At 35.2% G+C, this 12678-nt stretch overlaps 2 protein-coding genes across 3 annotated transcripts; both read left to right on the top strand.

Moving 5' to 3' along the window:
* The first annotated feature begins 1353 nt into the window (after nt 1-1353).
* Nucleotides 1354-2868, top strand: LOC143585812 (uncharacterized). 2 transcript variants are annotated; one of them, XM_077067508.1, is made up of 5 exons: nt 1354-1592; nt 1695-1964; nt 2030-2300; nt 2505-2612; nt 2690-2868. In XM_077067508.1, exons 1-5 carry the CDS (start codon nt 1377-1379, stop codon nt 2785-2787), a joined length of 963 nt encoding a protein of 320 aa, XP_076923623.1. In that variant the 5' UTR covers nt 1354-1376; the 3' UTR covers nt 2788-2868. The 2 variants fall into 2 exon arrangements, with proteins under 2 accessions (XP_076923623.1, XP_076923622.1); XM_077067507.1 differs by having other exon boundaries at nt 1354-1594; nt 1700-1964.
* Nucleotides 2869-7420: 4552 nt separating this feature from the next.
* LOC143585806 (pentatricopeptide repeat-containing protein At5g27270-like) lies at nt 7421-12670 on the top strand (the record flags this gene model as incomplete). The annotated part of the gene is made up of 6 exons (XM_077067503.1): nt 7421-8016; nt 8850-10548; nt 10677-10869; nt 10963-11084; nt 11247-11311; nt 12146-12670. Coding segments are annotated over exons 1-6 (3135 nt in total), but the record flags the coding sequence as incomplete, so codon positions are not given.
* Between the last annotated feature and the right edge of the window lie 8 nt (nt 12671-12678).

Raw genomic sequence — 12678 nt, 5'->3', positions numbered from 1 at the left:
ATCTAGCTGGAAATTAGAATAGTAACAAACTAATTATTAAAATCTTTCACTATTATAACTTCCAATCACTCTTTACTATTTAGTTTTATTATTTTTTATTTTGTTATTAATTTTCAATAAAGAATTTATTTTAATCATTATAGTATGTCGGATGTAAAAAAAAAAATCTCATTATTAAACTCGTGTGTTTATAAACTTTGTCTTTTCAATGAACCACCATCACATGGATTGTACTATTTAGAGTTTAGACCAGTTAAAAAAAATAATAAAAAAAATAAGTTTGTTGTAGCTCAATGGTAGAGCACTTACTTTACAAGTGAGAGTTAGGGGATCAAATCTCACTATCACCAACTTGTACGGGAGATGTGAGGGACGACCCTGGCTTGCTAGGGTTCGAGTCCTGATCTCACCCGGTTTTACCGGCTCCTCGCTGCCCGTGCCGTTTGGCGGGCGTGGGGGTCGGGTTTTATCCGGTGAATCCCTCAACATGTGGACCGCTAGAGGCTCCGTCCGTCCGGACTAGTGGTCGGATCGGGCCACCTTTAGCCAATGGGGGCCGCGTACAGGGTACCCGGCGTTACTTAGTTGGTCGTAAAAAAAAATAATAATTTGTTATTATTAAGTATTATTTGAAAAACAATTTTTTAAATTTCTTAGTCGATTACAACTTATTTTTATAGTTAATATTTAACCTTTAGAATAAATTGGTTGTGGCTCAATGGTAGAACACTAAATTTACTAGTGAGAGATAGGGGGTTCAAACATCACTATCACCAATTTATATTGGAGATATGAGGGATGACCAATGGTTAGAGTCCTGATCTCACCCGGTTTTACCGGCTGCTCGTTGTCGTGCCATTTGGCGGGCGTGGGGGTCGGGTTTTATCCGGTGAATCCCCCAATAGGTGGACCGATAGGGGCTTCGTCCGTTCAGATTTGTGGCCGGCTCAGGCTACCTTTAACCAATGAGGGCTGCGTACAAAATACCCGACGTTACTTAGTTGGTAGTTAAAAAAAAATATTTAGCTTTTAGAAGAAAGTTACAATTAAATAAAATAAAATCATTTTAAAAATATAGAATATTATTCACATGAGTTTATATCTAGAAAACTTTTAACCGGATGCAACACACACTCTCCTTGCAAAAAGCAAACCGAAAAACCGCTTGTTCCTTGACGCGCTTTCAACCACGTGCCTTCCACACCTCACCTTTTAGGGTTCTCTCCTTGTATTTAGCAATCCCATTACCACCACTTTACACTCCCATGTTCTCCTTCACAGCAAAAGCAGGCACCCGTCTCACCCCCCTATAATTACCCACACTCATTCGCCATCTTCCCATTAACTTATTAATAATAATAATAATAAGTTTTCCAATGGAGCCATTCACGTTAGAAGACCCCATGTTTTGGCTCCCAGCAGAGTTCCTAAATGAGAAAGATAACGATAACTTGTTGAAACCAAAAGGTTTGAGTTTAAGTTTAACCTCTCCGGTTGAGTCGGTTACCGAGAGTGATGAGGAAGACTACCTCAACGACCTGTCTCAACAGCTGGCTCATTTCACCCTTGAGGACAAGGACAGTGAACCCAAGGTCTGTTGTCTATTCACTATTGTGACATTCGTCATTTTTTCATATTATTATTATTATTATTATTATTATTATTATTTTGTTAAAACATTTCTTTTGTAACAGTCAACTAGGGTGATGGCGGGATCACCGCAGTCAACACTGTGCGGGTTGAACCGTGTTTCGAGCCGAGGAAGCTCTAACTGTCCGTCACCGCCGGCGCCAGTGAGCCAACCGACACCGGAATCGTCTTGGGATCTGCTCTCCGCCGCTGCCGGTGAAGTGGCCAGGTTGAGGATGACGGAAGACGCCGGTTTTAAGCAACACGTGGCACCGCATCCACCGCGAAGAGTTCCGAGCCCTAATCCTCAATTTAACCCAATTCAAGCTGCTCAAGTAAATATAAATTTTTATTTAATTTTGAAATTTATATAATTAATGTTTTGTTTTTTGTTATGTAGTTGAAGAAGCAACAACTTTTACTGCAGCAAATTGTGATGCAGAACAGAGGAATTAACGGCGGTGGAAACCCAAACGCGAAGGCGGTGACGGCGCCGTTATCATCCTGGCCGACTCTACAGCAATCTCAGCAGCCGCCGGTGGGTTCACGTTCGGGTTCGGGTATGAGGGCTGTGTTCCTTGGAAACCCTAACACAAAACGAGAGTGCACTGGCACAGGGGTCTTTTTGCCTCGACAAATCGGAGCTCCGATTGAACCCCGTAAGAAACGAGGTTCGTTAATTTTTATATATATTTTAATTTAATTTTGTTTTGGTTTTAAATGTTAAATGAAGTATGAAACTGACATGTATTTACTACACAATTTTTACTAATCACAGGGTTGATTTTGACTGGATCTGTTCTGTGGGTCCTGTTTTGTCACTTTCGTTTTGTTAATTAATGATTAATTGATTATTATTTGGTTATTGTATTTAGGGTGTTCGACTGTGTTGCTTCCAGATCGAGTCGTGCAAGCTTTGAATCTGAATCTCGAAACTCAAAACCAAACTCGATCCAATGTCGGTCTGCCTCGCAATAATTACGGTAATCGTCGATTCTGTATAAAAGTATTAAATATTAAATATTGTTGAATAATGAATGATTTTTTATGATATTTGCAGGGACGAATATGAGGTATGGGAACAATGTTTCAATGGCGGAACCGAGGCGGCAGCAACTTGAGAAGGATCTCCGGCTACCGCAGGAGTGGACTTATTGAAGGTGGAGTTAGGGGGTTTGGATTAGGATAGGTTAGAAGGAGGAGAATAATGTTGAAGTAGAAGCAACAACAAGAACAAGAACAAAATGGTCGGATTTTGTTATATGATGATTTTGTTTGGGGTGGAGTGATAATGATGAAAGAAATAAGTTTAGTTTTATTTTTATTTTTTTTTTACTATTATATCTTTATTTTATTAATATTATTTTATTTTATTTTATTAATAATTGGTTAAGAAGTATGAGTTGACATTCTTTTTTGTTTGAAAAAAATGGTCCATAGGTTAGCTGTTATTTTATTTTTTAAAGTTGGTAGGAATCAAAATCCAATCTCACATGGGGGTGGGATTGTTATAAATAATTGAGATTTTATTATTCTATGATTCATATCTTGGTGTTTGGCAAGTAACATGAACTCCCTTTTGAGAATGGGATATTTGATAGTTTACGGGTCGTTAATACTATGCTAACCAATAAAATCAATTAAAGCGCTACTTTTGTTGTGCGTTGATTAAAAGACATAAATTCGTCAACGCTAGTTGAGATTTGTTACTCTTTGTCGTTTTCTGCCGTTGAATGCGACTATCACTATCACGTTAACTAACAAAACATGTTAAAAACACTTGTATTGGCCATATAACCTTTTCAGGTATTTTAAAATAGAAACCGGTATTAGTTGGTCATATGACGTTTTCATGTAGTTCAAAGATTGAAACCGGTAGTAGTTACTACTACAATGCATATTCAAATGATCGTCTTACAATGTATTAGTAACTATGCATTCAAATGATCGTTTTACAATGTATAAGTAACGATTAAAAATTAAAATTGTTGATTAAGCAATTAAGGCTTATTCTATTATTTACTTAATTTATTTGGAATGCAAGTGTATCTTATATGTATGATTACAAATTTGAACAACCTTAGCTAATAATGGTCGGCCATCATCACTACGAGTTTAAACAAATGCATGTGAGGTATATGTCTTTTTGTTTGGTTTAAATGCATATTATATGTAGATTTTAATATTTTATGTAATTAGCTGTTAATAATCATATAGTATTATATTAATTCAATTAATACTAACACTAATTACTGTTAACCGTTTTTGGGATATTAATTTAGTTATACACTTTTTTTTTAATAACCACTTGTTTTTATGCTTATTTTTATAAAAATATGGTGGGAGTAGAATAATATAATTGCTTAAAGAGGAAGATATATGATTGTTAAGTCATGAGTGTGAGAAGAGTGGGGTTTCCTATGAGCTGTCTATAAGTTGTACAACACAATATATGCAATCACGCCTTTGATCTTGCTTTCCCTATAATCTTACACTTTCCCAAATAATCTACATTAGTATAAAACCAATAAATCAAGTTTAAATCAGAATCTCGTTAACGGTAAATTAGACATTTTAACCATTTCGTCATAATCAGGTTGTACTCAAATGGGTAAATCGACAAATCGTCGGTTACAACAAGACCAAAGCTTTTATACCTATTTAAAAACTTTTGTTGTAACTAACTAATGAATTCAAGGTGATAGTGAAATATGTATGAATTATTGGCGCGTTATGATTTAACTAAATATTCGGATTAAATGGAACTAATATCAAGAAAGGAAAGTGACATCTGTTACTAAAAAGTAGATGCAACCACATTATTATTTGGACAAGATTGTGAGAGATATCAAAGCATTGTTTGTAATGCTTCATCTTAGTTGGTTCATATATAAAAAAAATAGTGTTTTCTTATGGCATATGTGGTTATTGATATTACGTATTTATATTACGTATCATGTGAAGCGTATCATATTTTAAATTTTTAATAGCTATATGAATAAAAGATTAAAAAAGAATCATAATGGTTTAAAAAAAAGAGATGTAACTTGAAATACCAACGAACACTTTTTAACAAACTCACGAATGATTACCCGATGGATAATAAACCAAGTATGAGACACTGTTTTACAAACTGGTATAAGACTAGGCTTACCAATACCTACCCAATTAGACTCTTCACTATGGGCGTTGTGGGGACTATATGGGGGGTAGGGATTGGGCGGTATGGCGAAGATGGGCGATTTGGAGGTGGGTTGGTGGGCCCTCTTCGTTTCCAACGGTCAAATGACCGTTAAATTATTAAAAAAAATCTATTATTCTCTTTATATACACCTCATTTTATTTAACACCATACGATAACCATCTCATTTTCCTCTCTAAACTTTCAAATTTTCTTCAATATAATGGCAACGACTAAAATAGTTGTAATTTTTTTATTTAGTTTGTTTATGATGTTTTAAATTTAATAACTTAAGTATTATTGTATTATTATTTACTTTTTATTTTATTTTGTTAAAAAGGAAAAAAAATGTTTAAAGCTTTTCGGGGGCTTTGAACCACAATGATGGACAAAACATATGGCCTTTAAAGCCCCCAACATTCACGTGCCAGTTACATAGCACTGTGGAAGGACTTTAAAGCCTCATCCACAGTGAATAGTCTTACCATCGTAAACATCACACACACTTTTCTTGTACTCATCTATATGACCATATTAATGACTCACATGGCTGTCTCCGAGATATTATATGGCTCGGCCAAGCCGAAATAAAAAAAGCCCGTAAACTCTATCGAGTAATGAAATAATATAAAAAAATAAAATTTTATGCCTTATTTAAATGGCTTTTTGTTTGGTTTAAAGTTTAAACAATTAAATTTTTAAATGGGCTTTACTTGGTTATGATTTAGGTTGTGTAAAAAACTTTTTATATAAAATAAGTTTAAAAATGTCTCAAGTGAGACTAGATACTACAACCTTTTGGTTGGAAGTCAAACATATTTGACACTAGACCAAGCTAGTTATTTTACAATTAGAGTAAAACATTAAATATACATATTTTTTTTTTCATAAGAATACATATAAAGTAATTTGTGCACCCGAAAATTAAGTGCCCCGGCCGGTCGCCCACATTTACATGTGCCCGAGCCGGCCCTGATAACTCACATAGATTGGTAAATTCCAATAAGAAAAATCTTGATATAAGACAACGTGCAGTTTTTTCAAGCACGGAAGAGCTGATACCCATACCGATTTTCTCAAATTTTTGATTGTATCGAAATGTTCGGTTTGACACTGGTATCGAAGGCAAAATTCAAAATCACTGGTACCGTATAGACACCGAAACTCAAACATTGGTACGATTAGATATCGGTACCCATTTGCTCATCTTTATTTTCAAGCCTAATACGTGAAGTTCGGGTCCAAACTACTAAGTTTAGCTCGATTAAAGTTTTTAGCAAGCCAATCTTCTGGTTTAAATCCTTGTACGTTCAAAATTACGGTGATTTTTGCTGAGTTGGTTTAAAATTTTAAGTTCAAACACTACGGAGCCCTAATTCTATTCTATTCTGCTCCCAGTAGATTATTATTATTATTATTATTCCTCAAATCGCACACAACGTATGTATGTTTGAGGTTACATGTACTTAATTACTTGATGTTATCTATGCAATACCTTCATTTTAATTTGCCACTGAGGTGTTCAATTGCTTCATTTTTAACTGCTATAACAGAAGCAATTGTATTAACTTTAATTGCTAAGTACTTTATTATTTGATGTTTACTGCATATTGTTTGTTGATTTTGCTATGCAAATTTCACATTATTATTATTATTGTTATGTATAATCATCTTAATACCAATTAATTAATTAAAAACAAAGTGTTTTTAGCTTGGAAAGTTTATAAATGTTCATATATGATAGATATATCTCTTACTTGAAAAATGTTGTATAACTAGTTGTTTAATTTGACAAATTATATAGAGGTTTTGAAATAGGCCTGTAAACGAACCGACACGTTCAGTGAACTGTTCGTGGACCGTTAGGCGGGACGTTTGCTAATATAATAAACCAACGGGGCATGAACAAAAGTTTTGTTTAATTAAATGAATGAACATGAACACATGCTTCGTTCGTTCATCTATGTTCATGAACTCGTTTATGTCCGTTTATATATGTTTGTTTACATATTAATAGAAAATAATTAAGTATTATCTGGATGAGTTATCTACTTAATGGTTTTGTATTTGTTCGTTTGTGTTTATTTAAGTGTGTTCATTTATGTTCGTTTGTGTTTATTTAAACGTGTTCATTTATGTTCGTGAACTGTTTGTTTAGATTATAAATAAACGAACGAACATGTTTATTTCTATTAATAAATAAAAGAACAAAAACGAATGCGAACATGTTCATTTTTTAAACGAACGAACATGAGCACAAATATTTTCCCGATTAAGTGTTCGTGTTGGTTTAAAGCTAAATGAATGAACACTTGTTCATGCTCGTTCGTTAGGCCTAGACTTTAAAACAAGTCAAATTGGAATGAAGGTTGAAGGTATCCTACTTTTATCTAATATGTTATTTTGGCTTTGTTCACTAGTTTATGTTATGACGAACCTACACTGCCTGAAAGATATGTTTCTCAATAAAAATGTTATATTTTTTTTTACTTAATGTGTTTATGAACACCTTCAAGTCCATTTTAAATGCATTGACAATGATTATGCTTGAATTTCTGCACTTTGACTTGACAGGTTGACCCCTGCCAATATTGCACATCATTATCTCACTAAATTTATTGTCTTGTTATTTATGAAGTAATGTTCCTGTGAGGCTGTGACACTATTGCACATCCATGGAAGCTTTAACATCGTCATTCTTAAACCCAACCCCGTTGACTTGTCAACCACGGAAGCGCCCTTACCCTATGCACCTTAACTCCTCATCTACAATCACATGTTCCGTCTCACCCGACCCATGGTCTCTAAGCAATGGAAACAAACCCAAACCAAAATCAAAGCACCCGAAAAACCCTCTTTCAGACGACAACGCCCGTCGCATTATCAAAGCAAAAGCCCGTTATTTAAGCACGTTGAGGCGCAACCAAGGCTCACAAGCCTTGACACCAAGGTGGATCAGGCGGTCACCCGAGCAGATGATACAGTATTTGGAGGACGATAGGAACGGGCACTTGTACGGTAGGCATGTAGTGGCAGCAATTCAACGGGTCCGGAGCCTCTCGGGTTTACCTGAAGGGTCTTATGATATGAGGCGAGTTATGGGTTCTTTTGTTACTAAGCTCACTTTTAGAGAAATGTGCACCGTGTTGAAAGAGCAAAGGAATTGGAGACAAGCCCGAGACTTTTTTGCTTGGATGAAGTTACAGGTGATTGGTCTTACTTGCTTTATTATATAGAAGGGTAACTTTACATAATAGTAACCAAGATTTTTCAAAAACATGTGTCTCCTTAAAAGTCACTGAAAATTTATTTGCTCCACTAAAGTTACTCGGCTTTCCTTAGGTGCTCCAATCTTGTATAATTTTTGTCAAGGGTGTGCATGCGTTGGTTTGGGTCGGTTTTGGGCTAAATCCGAACCAAAAACTATAAAAGCTGTTTTTTGAGTTTTTTTTAAACCGTTCGGTTTTGGTTTGTTCGGTTCGGTTCTTGTTTTTTCGGTTTTACCATTTGGCCTTGATAATTTTGGGCTGAAAGAAAAAGTGGACCAAAATGATGAATTTGGGGCTAATATTATTTTGTTAATTAATAAATAATTGATTATTATACATTTGGGATAAATTTTTAGATTACACTTTTTGTTAATTACTTATATATCGCTTAACATTCAAAATTTAAAATGAAAATCCATACATTCGGTTCGGTTTTTAATAAAACTGAAAAACAAACCGTCGGTTTTTGCTTGGGTTCGGTTATTTCGGTTCTATGAACACCCCTTATTTCTGTAAAAATGTCATTTTTTAAGAATAAACCGAGTCAAATGAAATATATGTGAATCTTGTTTACTATTTGGTACTTAATTGTTTCACTTTGAACTAAATTGAACAATTACGGAGCCTCCTAATTCAAGTTAAATTTGAAAAGGTAATCACTAATAGTAAATCAAGATACATGTATGTTACATTTGCCTCATTTTTTTTTTCACATTTATAAAAAAGTAATACAAGATTGGATCGCTTATAGAAAGTTGATTTACTTTCAGTTAACTTACCGACCGAGTATCATAGTCTACACGCTTCTGCTTCGAACGTATGGACAAAATGGGAAAATCAAGCTCGCGGAAGAGACATTTTTGGAAATGCTTGAAGCTGGGTGCGAGCCGGATGAAGTCGCGTGTGGGACCATGCTATGTGCATATGCTAAGTGGGGCCGACACAACGCCATGCTGGCATTCTACTCGGCTGTACAACAACGGGGCATCATACTCTCTGTTGCAGTTTACAATTTCATGATATCATCTTTACAGAAGAAATCTTTTCACCAAAATGTAATACACATTTGGAGACAAATGGTTGCAAGTGGTGTAACTCCTAACCATTTCACATATACAGTTGTCATCACCTCATTGGTCAAACACGGTCTTACTGATGAAGCTTTCAAGACTTTTGAGGAAATGAAGGTTATGGGATTTGTGCCAGAAGAGGTTATTTATAGTCATCTTATTACAGATAGTTGTAAAAAGGGTATCCAAGATGAAGCTTCCAGGCTCTATCAAGAAATGAGAGATAATAATATTGTTCCGAGTAGCTTCACGTGTGCTTCACTCTTATCGCTTTATTACCGAACGGGAAACTATTCCAAAGCTTTATCTTTATTTTCAGAAATGGAAAGATATAAAGTTGTAGTTGACCAAGTCATATACGGTTTGCTTATTAGGATATACGGTAAGCTCGGTCTATATGAGGATGCCATGTCAACATTTGAAGGGATTGACAAGTTAGGTTTGTTAAGTGATGAGAAAACATATGTAACAATGGCACAAGTTCATTTGAGTGCTGGGAGTTATAAAAAAGCCCTAGATGTAATGGAACAAATGAGATCTAGAAGTTTAAGTTTTTCGCGGTTCGCTTATATTGTTTTGTTGCAATGTTATGTAATGAAGGAGGATGTACATGCTGCTGAGCTGACATTTCAAGCTCTTTCGGACACTGGTTTTCCCGACTGTTGGTCTTGCACCGACATGTTGACTTTGTATATGAAACTTGGTTTGACCAAAAAGGCGAAAGAGTTGATTGTTCAGATACGAGATAATAAAGTTAAGTTTGATAAGGTGCTTCTTAAATTGGTTATGAAAGTATATTGCAAGGAAAACATGCTAAATGAAGCTGACCGAATGATACACGAGCTTAAAGAAAACAAATTGTTTGAAGAAGATGATAAGTTTATTCAAACGGTTTTGATGGGTACACGTGGTGAATTCACAGGGCTTAAAGAAGCTGACTCAGATCCCATGGCGTTCAAGCTGTTACTGACTCTGTATACAGCACCAGAAACTGCAAATAAGATGGAAAAAACGGTTGAATTCTTGTTGAAAACTACTAATGGCTCTTTAGTAGCAAGTCAACTGGTTATCGGTTTCATGAAAGAAGGTTTGACTTTTCAAGCAGAATCTTTATTTGATCTGTTGGTGAATCTCGGCTGCAAGATAGAGATGTCTACTTTATCATCTATGATATATTTATATGGAAAGCAAAATAACTTGGAGCGAGTCAAACGCACATTTGCAGCTGTGGCAGATGGTTCTTCAGAACAAAAGCAGTTGTACAGTTGTATGATTGATGCATATGTTAAATCTGATAAAGTGGATGAAGCATACTTGTTTTATGTTGAGGAAGATAATAAAGGCCATGATGTTGGTGCTGTTGCAATCAGCATGCTCGTGAATGCTTTGAGTAATCGTGGTAAGTAATTATATATTATACATGATTTAAGTCAATACAGTTAATACTTATTGTTGTTGTTGTTGTTATTATTATTATTATTGTTATTGTTATTATTATTATTATGATCATTATTATTCACGTTTTAGGAAAGCATCGGGAAGCAGGGAATGCGATAAGAAATTGTTTTAATAAGAATATGAAGCTTGATACGGTGGCATACAATAGTTTCATAAAGGCAATGTTAGATGCGGGTAGATTGAAGTTTGCTGCAAATATCTATGAGAGGATGCTTGCAGATGGTGTTGCTCCATCAATTCAAACGTTCAACACCATGATCACGTGAGAATTCAGATATTATTTTAACATGTTTTAACAAGAGAAAATGGTGTTTTTTTTTTTTTTTTTTAATGTTAAAGATGCTGACGTATGCAGTGTGCATGGGCGAAGTCGGGATCTTGATAAAGCTATTGAGATGTTCAACACTGCAAGAATCAAGGGTGTGGCTTTGGATGAGAAAGCATACACAAATATGATAGTTTACATTGGGAAGGCTGGTAATAACTGCTTCTTCCTGTTAACTTGAAATTTTAACGTGCACGGGTTTCTTCAAAGATGCCTCTGTTTTATGTTTATGGATTTGTTATATGCTGGAATCTGAATGCTATATATAGTGATTGTATAGATGACAAAGGTTTCTAATTACTTGCCTTTTTTAGGTAAAATTGATGAAGCATCGATCTTATTTAACCAGATGCAGGAAGAAGGAATAAAACCCGGGCTGGTATGCACTTCAGTATTACCCTAATTTTGTATAAAACCTTAATGCAAAATTGCTTTCTATTCATGTTTGATCTCTTAAGAGTATTGAAGTACTTGAAGTGCCCATATTAAATCTAGGGGTGTAAACGAACCGAGTCTAAACTCGACTAGACTGGAGCTCGAGCTCCGCCTGTTTCACTTATTAGAGCTTGTTTCGTGCTCTATTTCTAAAGCTTAAGTTTGGCTCGTGAGTAGTTTTTCAAGCTCTAGGTGGGCTCGTTTATTATTTATTAACTGATTTATATACATTTATAGTTATTTTCTTTTTTGTGTTTTAATTATAAGTTTTATATATTGCATAAAATATATTTAGTTATATTTATCATGACTTTATATATAATAATAATTATAAAATATATATATATAAATATTTATATAATAAATGACTTGTTTAGGCTCACGTGCCAGCTCAAGCGCGATAAGTGAAGCTCGGGCTCGTTAATTCAACACGCTTATCTTTAGGCTTGAGCCTGTTTAAAGTGGGCTCGGTCCGAACTTTTAGTGAGCCGATATTGAGCGACTAACGAGCGGTTTGGGCCATCTATACCCCTAATTAATAAGTATTTCATGATATAGACACAATTAGGTTAGGTATGTATGTAATAAACCAAACAAAAGATATTCTATCTTTATAAAAGTTGGTGATTTAGGCTGTTGACAAGATCAAGTACATTTTTAGGGTATTTATTAATGCACATTAACACCTCGATAAATGAATACCCTTTAGATCAAACAAACATGCTTGCTTAGTGAGAATATTTATTTATCCATCATGATAACACATATATGTTTATAGGTGAGCTACAATATTATGATGAATGCATACGCTAGTGGCGGATTCTACAAAGAAGTGACTGAACTCTTTAACAATATGCAAAGGGACAGTTTCTCACCCGACTCTTTTACCTATGTTGCCCTTGTACGCGCGCACACAGCTGGCAAGAACTACACGGAAGCTGAGGAAGCCATTAGTTTGATGAAGAAACAAGGCGGGATATCCCCAACTCGTGCTCATTATAACATATTACTCTCTGCATATGCAAAAACCGGTCGGTTAGGGGAAGTTGAAAGAGTTTATGAGCTGATAATGACAGCGGGATTGACTCCAGACGTTGCATGTTATCAAACGATGCTTAGATTCTATTTGGACTATGGATATGTGGAAAAGGGGGTCTCTTTGTTTGAGAGTATTAGTGCTAGCGGCGGTGCAAAATCGGATCGGTTTATTATGAGCGCGGGTGTGCATTTGTATAGGGCAGCAGGGTTGACCATCAAAGCTCAAGGTGTTTTGACTTGCATGGATAGTTTGGGTATTTCTTTGATCAAGTT

This window comes from Bidens hawaiensis, unplaced genomic scaffold (genome assembly GCF_021521415.1).
Source record: "Bidens hawaiensis isolate Kalapana, Puna unplaced genomic scaffold, B.hawaiensis_p1.1 tig00034174_1, whole genome shotgun sequence".
Taxonomy (NCBI): Eukaryota; Viridiplantae; Streptophyta; class Magnoliopsida; order Asterales; family Asteraceae; genus Bidens; species Bidens hawaiensis.
Note: the sequence above shows the minus strand (reverse complement) of the source record. Positions and strands in the feature narration are given on the sequence as shown.

What these genes read in the sequence shown, in the direction of transcription:
- LOC143585812 (XM_077067508.1), top strand. Translation starts at nt 1,377, where the DNA reads ATGGAGCCATTCACGTTAGAAGACCCCATGTTTTGGCTCCCAGCAGAG. An exon ending in ACCCAATTCAAGCTGCTCAA is followed by an intron (nt 1,965 to 2,029) that starts GTAAATATAAAT and finishes TTTGTTATGTAG; the next exon opens with TTGAAGAAGCAACAACTTTT. An exon ending in TGAACCCCGTAAGAAACGAG is followed by an intron (nt 2,301 to 2,504) that starts GTTCGTTAATTT and finishes TATTGTATTTAG; the next exon opens with GGTGTTCGACTGTGTTGCTT.